The sequence below is a fragment of the Pteropus vampyrus genome, unplaced genomic scaffold (genome assembly GCF_000151845.1).
Source record: "Pteropus vampyrus isolate Shadow unplaced genomic scaffold, Pvam_2.0 Scaffold129, whole genome shotgun sequence".
Classification (NCBI taxonomy): domain Eukaryota; kingdom Metazoa; phylum Chordata; class Mammalia; order Chiroptera; family Pteropodidae; genus Pteropus; species Pteropus vampyrus.
Window position 1 is genome coordinate 5,016,283 of NW_011888910.1, and position 13,836 is coordinate 5,030,118.

General features: G+C 39.3%; 1 protein-coding gene across 3 annotated transcripts in view; it reads right to left on the reverse strand.

Moving 5' to 3' along the window:
- Positions 1–13,836, reverse strand: part of BPHL (biphenyl hydrolase like) — a 55,608-nt gene that overhangs the window by 41,340 nt on the left and 432 nt on the right. Inside the window, exons 2-5 of one of the 3 annotated variants that reach the window (XM_023534642.1) lie at positions 13,729–13,832; positions 7,314–7,426; positions 4,861–5,027; positions 3,255–3,408 (exon numbers count right to left, since the gene is read on the reverse strand). In XM_023534642.1, coding sequence (XP_023390410.1) covers positions 3,255–3,408; positions 4,861–5,027; positions 7,314–7,426; positions 13,729–13,832 — 538 coding nt within the window. The remainder of the gene's footprint in view (positions 1–3,254; positions 3,409–4,860; positions 5,028–7,313; positions 7,427–13,728; positions 13,833–13,836) is intronic. The other 2 variants (XM_011367061.2, XM_023534641.1) reach the window with 2 other exon arrangements.

Here is a 13,836-nt window from a genome sequence, read left to right on the forward strand (position 1 = left end):
TTTGACAAAAATGTCAAAAACATACAGTGGAGAAAAGAAAGCCTCTTCAATAAGTGGTGCTGAGAAAACTGGAAAGCCACCTGCAAAAGAATGAAACTAGACTGTTGTCTATCACCACACATGAAAATTAACTCAAAATGGATTAAAGACCTGAATATAAGACCTGAAACAATAAAATGCATAGAAGAAAACATAGGAACTAAACTCAAGGACCTTGGGCTTAAAGAGGATTTTATGAATTTGACCTCAAAGGCAAGGGAAGTAATAGCAAAAGTAAATAAATGGGACTACATCAAACTAATAAGTTTCTGCTCAACAAAAGAAACTGTCAACAAGGTAAATAGACAACCAGCCAAATGGGAAAATATATTTGCGTGCAACACCTCCAATAAGGGCCTAATATTCAAAATATATAAAGAACTCATATGACTCAATAACAACAACAACAACAACAAAACAAACAATCCAATCAAAAAATGGGCAGAGGACCTGAACAGAGACTTCTCCCTAGAGGACCTACAAATGGCCAACAAATATATGAAAAGATGCTCAACACTGCTAGCTATGATAATCAAAACCACAATGAGATACCACTTCACACCTTTTAGAATGGCTATTATCAACAGGACAAGTAATAACAAATGTTGGAGAGGATGTGGAGAAATAGGAACCCTCATACACTGCTGGTGAGACTGCAAATTGGTACAGCCACTATGGAAAGTGGTATGGAGTTTCCTCAAAAAACTAAGAATCCATCTACAATATGATCCAGCAATCCCTCTACTGGATATTTACCCAAAAGACTTGAAAACTCTTTTCGAAACTATATATGCATACTGATGTTCATAGCAGCATTATTCACCGTCGCCAGAACATGGAAGCAACTGAAGTGTCCTACGATAGATGATTGGCTAAAGAAGCCGTGGCACATATATTCAATGGAATATTACTCAGCCATAAAAAGAGATGAAATACTGCCATTTGCAACAACATGGATGGACCTTGAAATAATCATACTAAGTGAAACAAGCCGGACAGAAAAGGTTGAAAATCACATATGTGGGATAAAAACCTAAAAGCAACAAATGAACAGGACAAACAAACAGAGACTCATGGACATGGACAATGGACTAGTGGTTACCAGAAGGGAGGGTTAGCGGGTGGAGGAAAATAAAAAAATAAAATGTTTAAAAAATTATGTATACATAGAATGAAAAATAAATAAGTAAACTGGCATAAAAAAATTGTAGGATGCAGCCAAAGCAGTACTTAGAGGAAAACTTACAGCATTAAAAATGTTTATATTTAAAAGAAGAGAGTTCTAAATCAATAGTCTAAGCTTCCACTTTAAGAAATTAGAAAAAAGCAATTTAAAACTTAAAGCAAGCAGAAGAAAGAAAATAATACAGAGCAGATAGAAAACAATAGAAAGAAATCAATAAAACCAAAAGGTAGTTTTTTGAAAAAAAAAAAAATCAATGAAATTGATAATTCTCTAGTTAAATTAGTCAGGATAAAAAGAGAAATGACATAAATTACCAGTTTGGGGGGAAAATAAGGGGATATCACTATAGCCCTTACAAACTTTTAAGGAATAACAAGATAATACTACAAACAACTCTAAAAGAATCCACTGGCTTTGACAACAAGGAAATTAAACTTATCTTAGTGAGAAGTTTTAGTAGAGTGGACCAGAATGGGAGACAGGCCAGAATAGTCTGAAGAAGGAATGAGAGGAGAATTACAGAAGCAGAGAGTACAGACAACTCTTTCAATAAGTTTATGGGAAAGGACAAAGAATGGTAAGCTAGTATCTATAGGTAAGAAGGGCAACCTTTTGGAGGTGGAATCATGCCCTCCTTTATAGGCTGAGAGGGAAGATCCATACGGAGAAGTCAATGATACAAAAGAGAGAGAGAGAACCAAAGGTCTTAGAGGCAGTGGGAGGAAATGGACCAGCAACAAAGTGGAATGGCTTACTTTGCACATGACAGACACTCTCCTCTTAATCAGGTGGAGATACAATAAGAACAGGCAGGAGTACTGACTAGGACTGGTAACTAAATCAGATTTATCATTTAAGAGTTTCATAGTTCTTCACCAAACAGAAATACTGTCAAGAACTAAGAGTCTATAATAGAACATTGCCATTAAATAGCTTACTTAAGTCATCTTAATTGCAGAACAGCTGAAAAAGACTAGATTTGTGATATTCTAGTGCATGGGTCTGCAAACTATTTCTGTAAAGGACCAGAGAGAAAATATTTTAGGCTCTGCAAGCCAAGAGGCAAAAATCAAAGATATTATGTAGATAAAGGAGAGAAACTTCCGATCTGCCTGGTACTAACTGTCTGGGATGGCCTTTCCAATAGAAACACACCCAGGACAAAAAATTACTGGCCTGAAGAGAAGGGTCTTGGTGGGCCAGACCAGCATGTGATGGTGGAGGGATAGCCCAGGTCAATTTTACTTTTTGCCCCAGATCCCTCCCTATCCCTACCAGATCCTGATGCACCCTTCTCTCCTCCCAAGGGTCCAGCAGTCTTAATTTGGGCAGCCTGCTGGAAGCTAAGCAACTTCTGAATTACCAACTGAAATTCCATGACTGGGTGCCAACAGTCACCAGTGGCCACCAGTGAAGACCCTGGATAGCAACACTGAAAGTGGAGGATGAAACAAGAATGGAGGAGGATACCCCATCTTAGTCTTCAAGATTTATGATGCTAACCTCCTCAATTGGGGCTTAGGCCTTACAAAAACAGGTAGCGGGATGGATTTGGCCCATAGGCTTTAGTTTGCTAGCGACTGTTCTCCTGTCTCTAAAAACCTCAAAGATAAGCCTAAAGGACAACCTTAAAAATGTGAATGGCACAAAAATTCTTTATCAAAAGATAAGGTTTCATATTTGAATACAATGTTCCTTTTTGTACTCATATTATTTTAAATGGGGTAATGAATAACACTTCACATCATGCCCCCTCTTTCCTTGAAGTTCACTATCAGTAGTAGAAAGCGTAAATACTGATTTAGCCCTTTCCTGAGTCATAAAAGTGTCACTTCTGGAAAGAGCTTTAAAACATAGGCTGGTTAAACTGTATTACTTTTCTGAAAATTCATTATTCTTCCTACTTTAGAATTGAGAGCTGGAAGTAAATGAGATATGGCTTGTCAGTACATATCAAAATAAGACATGAAAGGGAAGAGGGAAGAGGAGGATGCTACTTGTCACGACATCTCCAGTTCATGGAACCTACTCTGATAAATCACTTCGTCTTCCTCAGTCACATAGGCGTTGGCTCCCCAAATCACCATCTTGTGGATGTAAGATGGATGTTTTGCAGCTGCAATGAGTGCTGTTATACCACCATCACTCCACCCCAGCAAAGAGACCTTCTTAAACTTCAGCGTCTGTGATAAATAGAACAAAAAGCACAGCACAAGTTATTGCTCCTCTGTTAAAAGAACCCAATAATCAATAATTAACAGCTGTGGGGTTTGGAATATTAATTAGTAAAGAAAAATCTTAGCGTTCACCATTTGGTGACATAAATATTTTCTCTCAATTAGTTTGGTATAAATATAATTGTCATAAAAACTTAAGTACATAGTCCTGTTTTAAATTATGAAGGACCTACATCTTCAGGTTGGACAAAAGCTCAAAGAACTGAAAACAATGGTGATTAGCTGTATTCGGACATCACAGCAAAGACTTTGAGAATAGCTGTGTAGATTAGAGAGGAAAGTGGATGAAATGAAGTCACTGCATCTGGTAAAGTCACTAATTGCAACTATGTGAAGAATTGGCTAAAGGAAGGTTGGAAGAGAATGGTGTCATGGGGAGGGTGAATCAACCAGGCTCTGAAAATGTGTTTCACAAGGAAAATGAACAATGATTACATCTGGAAGATGCTGTCTTGAATACGTGGGAAAATTTAAGTTAAAGAATTAACAAATATCTATCCAAGATATTTCCTGATAAATTGAGATAACTACTATGGATAACAATTTGGTACTATCTTGTAAAATAAACATTTGCATCTATAACCTAGCAAGTCATCTCCTAAATATGTATGGAAGAAAGGAAGAAGAAGAAAGAAGAAAGAAGAAGAAAGAAGAAAGAAGAAAGCAGAGGAAGAGGAAGAGGAAGAGGAGGAAGAAGAAGAAGAAGAAGAAGAAGAAGAAGAAGAAGAAGAAGAAGAAGAAGAAGAAGAAGAAGAAGAAGAAGAAGAAGAAGAGGAGGAGGAGGAAGGAGAAGAGGAAGAAGAGGAAGAAGAAGAAGAGGAAGAGGAAGAAGAGGAAGGTGGAAAAGGAAGAAAGAAGGGAGGAGGAGAAGGAGGAGGAGGAGGAACTAAAATGCCCAGGGGAACAGAATATTCACTGCACTTATGTTTATAGTCACAAAAAAGGCAACTTAAAAATTAAGTAATTTATCTACCATAGAAGAGAGGTAAAATAAGACACAGTACATCCATATAATAGAACACCATGTGCCTACTGTAATGCTGATATAAACATATTTATTGACATAGAAGTATCTCTTTGACAAATTGTTCAATGAAATAGTAAGTTGGAGAAACATTAGGCACAGTATGATGCCATCAATATAAAACTATGTATTTATATATGCAATAAGATTGGCCAGAAAGGCAAAGCCTCAAAGTCTTGGTAGTAATATCTCTAAATAGTTGGATTGTGGGATATTTCTACTTTCTTCTTTATACCTATTTGAACTCAGTTTTCTATAGGAATTGCATGGTATTGACCTCGTAGAAATGAAAAACAAAAACAAGACGAATTAAGACAGGTCCAACTATCTTCTCTCCCTTGAGTTCTTCTTGGGCTCTTCCCTGAGAAACCCACCTTCATCAAATCAACAGCATCTTTTGCATCCCTTTCAAAAAAATCCACTGGAAAATCTCGATCTGGTGGTCTGGAATGTCCATATCCTCGAGGATCGAAGGCAACCACTGTGAAGAGCTTCTTATTTAAGTTCTTAATCTGAGGTTGAAAATCAGTCTCTCCACTTCCTAAAAATAGTCAATTGGTTAATTCAGGAGAATGCTTTCATTGTTTCAAACACATTACTGTTAAAACAGAAATAAGTACAATCTTAAAACAAAGTAACTAGTTTCTACTCAAAGTTAGACACCAGAATGTAATCAGCAAAGAAGCTTGCAATGATGGAATCCATGTACTGGGAGATTGACTTCCTTTCCTGGTGGAGCTCAGACCTGCCTCTTATCTCCCCCTAGTGGCTACTTTGAGAAAGACAGAGGCTCTGATTTGGCATTTGGTCCTTTTTTATTATTATAGTCCTGCACTTTTGATGACTCTTCTGCTTTATTTTCCTTTAAAATTTTTTTTAAAAAGAATTAAAAAAATTTATGAAACTGCTCAGAAATAAATATGATTCTGGGTTATTTTTTCTTTCTTTTTAAGAAGCGACTTACAAGTGAGAGAGATCCTAATATCTGTAGAGAAATTTATGAGATTTGATCCAAGTTATTCAAAGCAGAATTCTAAAATCTCATTTTTTTTTTTTGCTAAGCTAATGTGAATAGTCCTGAAGATTGGGGGTGGGGGATATAACTAGAAATCATAAAACTAAACATGGAAATGAGGGAGGAGGGTAGGGTGTGGAAGAAATCAAATTAGTTTATTTCAGTAAAACATTACAAAACAGCATGTGTTAACAAGCCAGTAGTGGACTTGACTGGCAGTCCCCAGTGTGTGCACATAGAAAGTTCTCTGTGGTATGCTCACATCCATTGCATGCAGCATGTAAAGCCAGATTCTCAAGGAGTCCAGTCCGGGGGCAAGTCAGCAATTTATTTTTAAGGTCTGCTTGGTTTCTGAATATTCATAGGTCAGGCCACATCTTGCTTGATAAACTGTTATCAGAAAATGTCTTTCAAGATAGTGCAGGATCATTTAACATTATCAAGGACCATCAATGTTCCTGATGAGATATGCCTTTCTCAACGTCAGGTATACAATTCAGAAAACCCAAGTCAAAAACATAAATGGATTTCAAGCTCATGCTTACTGCTCTAACATGGGAAACTTCTCTTATGGTCCTGGAACTGGAGGCACTTCCCCATGGGAACCACCCTGAAGGAGGGGCAGGAGGTGACAAGGCCAGAAAAGAAAAGTCTAATTCAAGACCAGTTTCAGAAATAACACTTGCTTCCTGGCACACAGGTATACATTTGAAGACCAATGCAAAAAATACTAGAACATTAAAAAAAATTTTTAAGGAACAATTATATGATACTTGACAAGAAAACATACCAACACTGGTTGCCTGTGGAGAGGGGAACTGGGTGCTTGGGTCAGGGGATTGGGAGAGAGAATTTCAGTGTTTAACTTTTTAATTTTTGAATCAGGTTAATGTTTTACATAAACAAAAATTAAATTGTCAAAAGTTTTTTATACCTGAACAATTGCGATACTGAAATAATGGAAATCTAAGCTGGTAAACTGTTCATTGCTTTACAGATAACTGTGGCTCTATATCAGCCATTGGAGTAAATGTCTTCCTTCATTACAATAGCTTAAGGGAAAAAATGATACTATCTAGATAAGGATGACTCAGTAGCCACAATGGTACCACAATCAAGTGAAGATCAGGCAGGTGGAACCATCAAGTAACTGAAAAATTTTAGGAGAAAGAAGCAAATCATAAGGAGATAGTATATATTGGTAACGACTCAATGCTAAAACTCTTAAAACCAAATTTGCGATGTCCTGGAATCACTGGAAATTTTCTCCCTAAACTTTCTACATCTCAACTTCTTTTCTGTAAAATGAGATTGAGATCCAGCAGGATTTACAATGCTCCATTCATACCAATCTAATTTGGGTTTTCAAAAAGCCTTTAAATTCAATTTTGTTCTTAGCTCTTATTTTAATTAAACATATAGTCAACTACAACAAGGAAATCAATCCATCTTTCAGCACTGAAAGTCTCCCATCCTGGAACCCCTCAATTCCAGGCAAACTGGGATGGTTGGTCACCCACTCATCTTCTTCCTTCATCTATCCCTTCTACCCACATCCCTTTCCTTGACTGCTGTCATCCTCTCAAATTGTAGGCAACTATAAATGTGCTTGTATGGAAAAAAACAGGTATTTAAAGGAACAAAAAATATATATATAGCAGAAAGCTATCTTTCTGTATCACTGAAAGTTGATTGTAGCAAACAGTACTTAGAGCATTTCAGCAAAGCACTAAAATTAATAATCAACATTTGGCAACTACTATTGTGAAAGCATCATAGGTTACACAGCATGCAAGAACATTCCATTAAAACCTTCCAGACCCAACATTCCAGGAAGCAGCAGGACTGCATGCTCGCCCTCTCCGGTCTGCTGGTAATGCAGGTGGACACCATTCACAGCCACTTTGGCAGAGGTTACTGAGGTACTAGAAGAGAAAAACCCCATCCCCAAAGGAAAATTATTATTTAGTGGTGCCAAAGTAATATGACCAAACTGCCCTTTTATATACACGAGTCAGTTCTAGTACCCTTCTCAGTCTTCTTGGATTATTTTGATTTGTGCTTCAGTTTTCCAAACCTAAAAAGGACATAGGTTTGTATCTTCCTTACTAGACTGCAGATCTGGATTGTATCTTCATGTTTGAATATCCTGCAGGAGCAGCTCAGGCTTACCCTATAAAAGTACTGATTGGCTTGCTCAAGTCAATGGCCCTACAGGCCCATGCGCACAGGCCTGGTGAGCTGGAAGCCAGTGGTGCCAAAGGGCAGGCTGACATGGGAGCTCCACGTAATGAAATGCGAGGCTGAGCATCAACAGCACAGACCCTTAGCAGGTCTAGGGGAGTTACCTAGACCTGCAGCTGCCTTGGCACCATTCCTAAACATAAAATTGGTCTCAGGAATCTACAGGGAAGGTCTTGATCTCAAGGCTGTCCTTTAGGCATATGGCTCATCACATTCCCTAGCCAGCTATAGAAGGACTCTAGTTAGGAATGCCCAACTACACTGATTGGCCACACTGGTTTTTAAGATATTGAGATATTTCTGTGTTGATTGTTAAATAACTGGGTCCATAAGCTCTCAGCTCAAGAGCCCTCCTCCTGTCACCAACCCTCCTTGGCACAAAGACCTCCCGTGGTGCAGCATCTAACTGCACATGCTTGGCATGGAGACGGTCTTGAGCCAGGGCTACTGCTAGGTAGGGTCTGTTCTGACTGAATGATGCGTGTGCTGTACCAGGTGTTATGCTCTGATTAACCCCTCCTCAGCTGCTTTTCCAGAAGCTCTGAGATGACTATGCTGGGATATACCAGAAAATTGCATATCAAAGGCCCCTGTGTTAGGCTCTAACAGCCTCCCCACCAATTTCCCAGATGGCTGGGTGACAGGAGAGACATTATGGTATGCCCGGACAGATGCTGGAACAAATGTGTTGAATACAGGCACATTGTTTTAAACATCATACAATTTCTAGAAATATATGACAGAATTGGTAGGTGACAAGGCCTGACATATCTATAAGCACATTATCTACAGAAATATTATGGGAGGATTAATAATAAAGCCATACTGAGCAATGGTAGTGTCATACTGACACTGCTAAGTTACCTATTATTAATGTCTAATTTCTCTGAGTAATTCGTTTTTATTGTTAAGATGGCTCTAGGAGCAAGATAAAAGCAAATAATACTCTACTAATATTCATTTCAGCAAACATTTGTTTACTGACACATTTGCTTTGTTCACAGTCTAGTAGGAGAAAAGATAAAGACACAAAGACTGATTTGCAAAACCGCAGGGAAGGGTAGGGTATGAGTGAGGAAAGAAAAGCTTGAGGTACATGTTTGGAGCAAAAGTTATTACTATTTCCTGTGTTCACCACACAGGAATGAAGCATCTCCCCAAATATAGGTGACCAGCATTTGCACAGCTCATGTTAGTGAGTATGTGTACCTTTATTACTCCTGTTCCCTAACTATTTCTGAGGGGCTCCCCTTCTTGCGTCAAGGATATGCTTGTAAAAGTCATTTTGTACAGTGAAGATATTACGTACAATAAGAGGAACCTCAGCCCACCAAGCCAACTTTCTCAATGTCCAAGCCAGTGAGTGCTGCTGACTTGATTCTGTTTGCCTCTCTCCAGGAGCCCAGGAATCAGCCCTAGGGCACTGGCTTATGCAAGCTTCCTTTCCTTCTGCTTTCATGATCGTTCCAAAATCTCTTTCGCGAAAAACCTAATTTCCCTCTGTACTTTGCTGTCTATGTTTTGACTCCCCATTCCAACTTTATTATTATTATTCCCTATCTCATATTCTTTCAGTTGCCTAATAAGAATATAGAAATAAAACCAGAAAGTCTAGAACTGGGCATAATGGCAACTCAATGTCAGGGTTGAAGAAGAGTGCGAAAGTAGAGTTTGAGATGTTGAACTTCCAAGAATGTGGTGGGGAGGGTGATTCTAGAAGAAACAGTATGATCAAAGGCCCAGGAGCAAAAGACATATGTGGGAACAAGGCAGAATTCAGCCTGGCAGGAGTGTGGGGGCAAAGAAGGAGCATATTTTGAAGCTAAACAGTTAAAGGGTTTGCAGCTAAGGCTAAGGGGAAAGATGTGTCCCTAGTGCTTTGTCATCAACACCCTGTATGGAGTCACAGGAGAGGCACCCGTCATTATCACATCACCCTATCCCTTAGGGTTAATGGAGCTTGCCAAAACCTTTCATTGGTCTCTAGTTTGGGGAAACAGGACAGAGGACTGCTTATGAACAAAAGCAAATCAAACGCAATTTCAAGTATAAGAAAAAAAGTTTATTTTTAAAAATAATAGTTATTAAATGATTTTAACATAAATATAATTGAAATGGGTATAGCATTTTTTCTTTACCTTATCAAGGGGCCCTTTAGACGGCAGGCAGGTCTTACATAAATATTGTTATATGTATGGTGCAAGATAATCAGCTGCAGAGATCAGGCCTTGAATGGCCCCCAATATGTGCTTATTACATGAACCACATTCAAGATACCAAATTTTACAAACTCTCAGGTAGAAAAAAAAAAGATAGAAAAGTTCAGAACTTTTAAAGAACAAAAATGAATCCCTCTCCCTTGGGGCTATCAATGTCTTTTCCATCACTTTCTCCCTCCTAATAATCGCTTCTCTAACCCAGGTGTTCTTAACCAGATGTGTACATTAGAATTACCCATGGAAAGTTAAAAATATACCTGCATAGGACAACCCTGGGAGACCATCATTCAGTGACTGGAGTAGAGCCCTGGCATGTACTTTCTAAAACACCAAGACCCTACTGTACTATTTATTCACTCATTCATGTATTTCCTGAACATCTACTTTGTCTGGGTGTTCCATGTTGCTTAGAGGCTGGCAGGCAAGGCAGATAATTAAACCTGCAAGCAGCAGGTAGTATACAGTTTGCCAAGTACTATAATAGAGAAGTAGAGGGATACAGGAGACTCGGGGGGGGGGTTAAGAGGGGTGGGTTTGGCGTTAGACACCACCAAGTTCACCAAGACCTCACCAGCATCTACAAGGATGCCCACTCAGCTCCTTTTTATGAGAGCATTTCCTGACTCCCACTATATCAGTGGAGCTAAAACTTAGATTTGAAACATCTGGCAAACTTTCTTTTAAGTGCCTAATAAATTTTAATTATTATTATAACTATGCATATTTTTTTTTCTGGCAAACTTTTAAATCTCTGGATGCCCAGACTGCATTAAATCAACATCTCTGGGGTACGATCCAGGTATCTGTATATTTTTAAATCCCCAAGAGATTCCAATAGGTAACCCAGGTTAAAAATAACTGTACTGAGTTAATTTCTTAAAGGAGAAAAAAAATCCTATCTCCCTTTTAACAACAGCCTGTAGGATGGCATGCTCAGCTAGAAAAGCTTGTCTTACCTGGTATTTGTCCTTGACTCCTTTTTTCTAGGAGGCTGGACAGGCAATTTTATGAAAGGGCAGGAGGCCTGGAGCAATACACCTGCATTCAGGTCCTGATTGAGGAGGCTGAGCTGCTCCCCTCAAAGAGTGAGCCTTTACTGTGGGGGGAGGTTAGAATGTAACAGTTCGGGGAAAATAATTAAAGTAAAAGTAACATTTAGTTTAATTATTAAACTAAATAAGGCACTCTGCTAAGAGTTTATCTTACTCATTTTTTCTATGTGACGTATATTATACTTAACCTAATTTTACCTCAGAGGAACCTGAGGATTAGAGAGTTTAGGTAATTTGCCCCATACTGCTAGTAAATTGCAAAGTCAAGATGAGAATCTGATCGCCTGACGCCAGAGCCGTTGGCACTTCCACACTTTGCTTAGAAATAAAAATAGGGGCTATTAATAAGATACATCCTCACTTTGAAAGTCCTACATAGCCTTTATATCTTGCATGTTTGGCTTTTTCTTTTGTATATTTTTTCTAAAGTAACCATTGGCTACGATAAAGTTACCCCCAGGCATAGATTTACGGGAATTTTGATGACATAATTTTACATCTTTCATACATTGTATTAGTATTTAGATATTCATATTTGTGCCATTACTAATTTTACCTACTAATTATTTCTTATTATGTCCCAGGCCTTTTACATTCATTGTCTCAAACCCTCAGAACAATTCTGCAAGGCATGCAGCTCAGAGAGGGTAAGTAACTTGCTTATGTTCATGTAGCTATGAAGTGGCAATGTAGCTGTTTGAACACCAGAAGCCATGTTTTTTCTGTAACCTCATAGCTGAAGAGTCCCCAACAGGGCTCCAGCACTGGAGCCATACTCACTCTGACTGCCAGAGAGAAGCTGGTGGCAGGCACCAGGAGTAGGAGAGTCTGATTCTCTGGCAGAGCAACCCAAGGTTGAACTCGGAAAACATTTTTATTCGGGCAGGTTGTCAGGTTCTGTAAATTATTAACATCACAACTGTATGTAACATGCAATTCCAGGTAGAAGAGGCCTTTTTAAACTGGCCCTGGAACAAACCACCTTACAGATTATGAAATAAGAGTCAGAGTTCCAAACAACAGATTTAAAAACAAGTTTTTTGGAACACAACTCAATTGTAGGTTGGGCCCTGGCTGTCCTGAACCAAAGGTTTTACAGGAGTACTTTTACCTTACACTGGACTGCAGCTTTGTTTCCGGATTAACCAAAATCACTGCTTGTTTCCTCCCATTACATGTCATATCAATTTGCAACTGCATTTATAAAATGGCAATTCAAAATGCAGAGAAATCTGTTTTTCAGAGATATTTTAGGAAGAATGATTTGCATTGCTAATAGATGGGCCTTTCTGCAATCATTAAATAACCTATTGTAACTCTGATATCACTACGACCACAGTAACTTTACTTCAATCCCTTTCTGCAAACAGGAAACTGGATAAATCACCATTTTTCAGTGTTGATTTACACTGCTGAGGACACTAACGTATTTTTCCATCTGTATCAAAACAGTCCTTAAACTCTCTTCAAAGATCTAATAAAAAAGAACCTAAATCATGAAACTCAAGAACTAGTCAGTCGCAATATAAAAATGTCAGATTTTTCCTTTCTCCTTCTACCAAATTAAGTTTTCAAATGAGAAGTTTCCACATTAGATAAAGTTAGGTTCTAAATACCAGGTACCTAGCTAGCATTTGACTTTTCTTCCTAGTTCTAAAGGAAACTTACCCATCAATAGTTAATTGCATAATATGCGCTGTGGATGTTTGTGTGTATGTGTGTGTAGGTAGGTATGTAGGGAATAAAGCAAAGCAAGCTTCATGATGCAATATCCACATTTTCTGCCTAGTATCTCTTGGGACCATGGGCACCCGCTTTTAAGACAGTGGGTCAGAGATTAACCGTTTTTGTTGTTAGTTTATCACAAAGTGTGTGTGTGCTGGGGGGAGGTGGAGGGTGTCAAAAGAGAAAAAGGCATCTCCATAGACTTACAACATCAGAACCTCTGGGAGTCAGGCCCAGGAATTAAAGTTTTCCAGTTCCAAGGTGATTCTTCTGCACATTAAAGTTCGAGATCAGCAAAGAGAAGACTCCCGGACTTGGGACTCCTGACTATGACAGCTAATAGGTCACAGACATTCTCAGGCTGGTTTTGGATAATGAGAGATTGCCCCGATGTCTGAAGGTCGGAAGACCCTGGAAAGTGCATCGGACTAAGAATAAGGGCCTTGAGGTTCTAATCACTGTCGTGAGTGTGTCTGTGACTAAGCAAATTACGTTTTCTCCCTGGGTTTCTTTCGTCTGCACAATGAAGGAGTTGGGCTCAACTGCCCAAACCCTTTACGGTTCCAGAGTCACAGAACTGAAGTTGAAACATGGCTGAATAGCTAGGCCAGAAGTGACAGACAGAGGAAGATCAACTCCACCGCCACACGCGCAGCCACCCCAGGCACGGTCACGATTAAAAAAGGGCGTTTATTTAAAAAATAATTTTCCATCCGAAGAAGTATGAAAAAGGACACACGGCCCATAATTGCACTACCTAGATACCTGTTGACATTTAAAAAAAAATAAAAATATACATGAATTAAAAAAAAAAGACTATTAAAACTATTAGGAACGAATAAACAAACAGGGCGATGAGGCCGCGCCCACGGCCCGCACCCGGAGCCCGGCCGCCGGCCAGCCTGAGCCCCTCCCGCAGCTTCCTCTCCTCTCCCAGCCTGAGCGCGCTCGCGCGCGCGCGCGCGGACGCGGGCCCGTCGCCACAACCCCAAAGCAGCCCTTGTCCCGGCCGCGGGAACGTAGGTCCAGGATTTCAGCGCCGAGCGGAGGAGCCGCAGCCCTTGCATGACCCGGCCACCAGGCACTGTCACCATG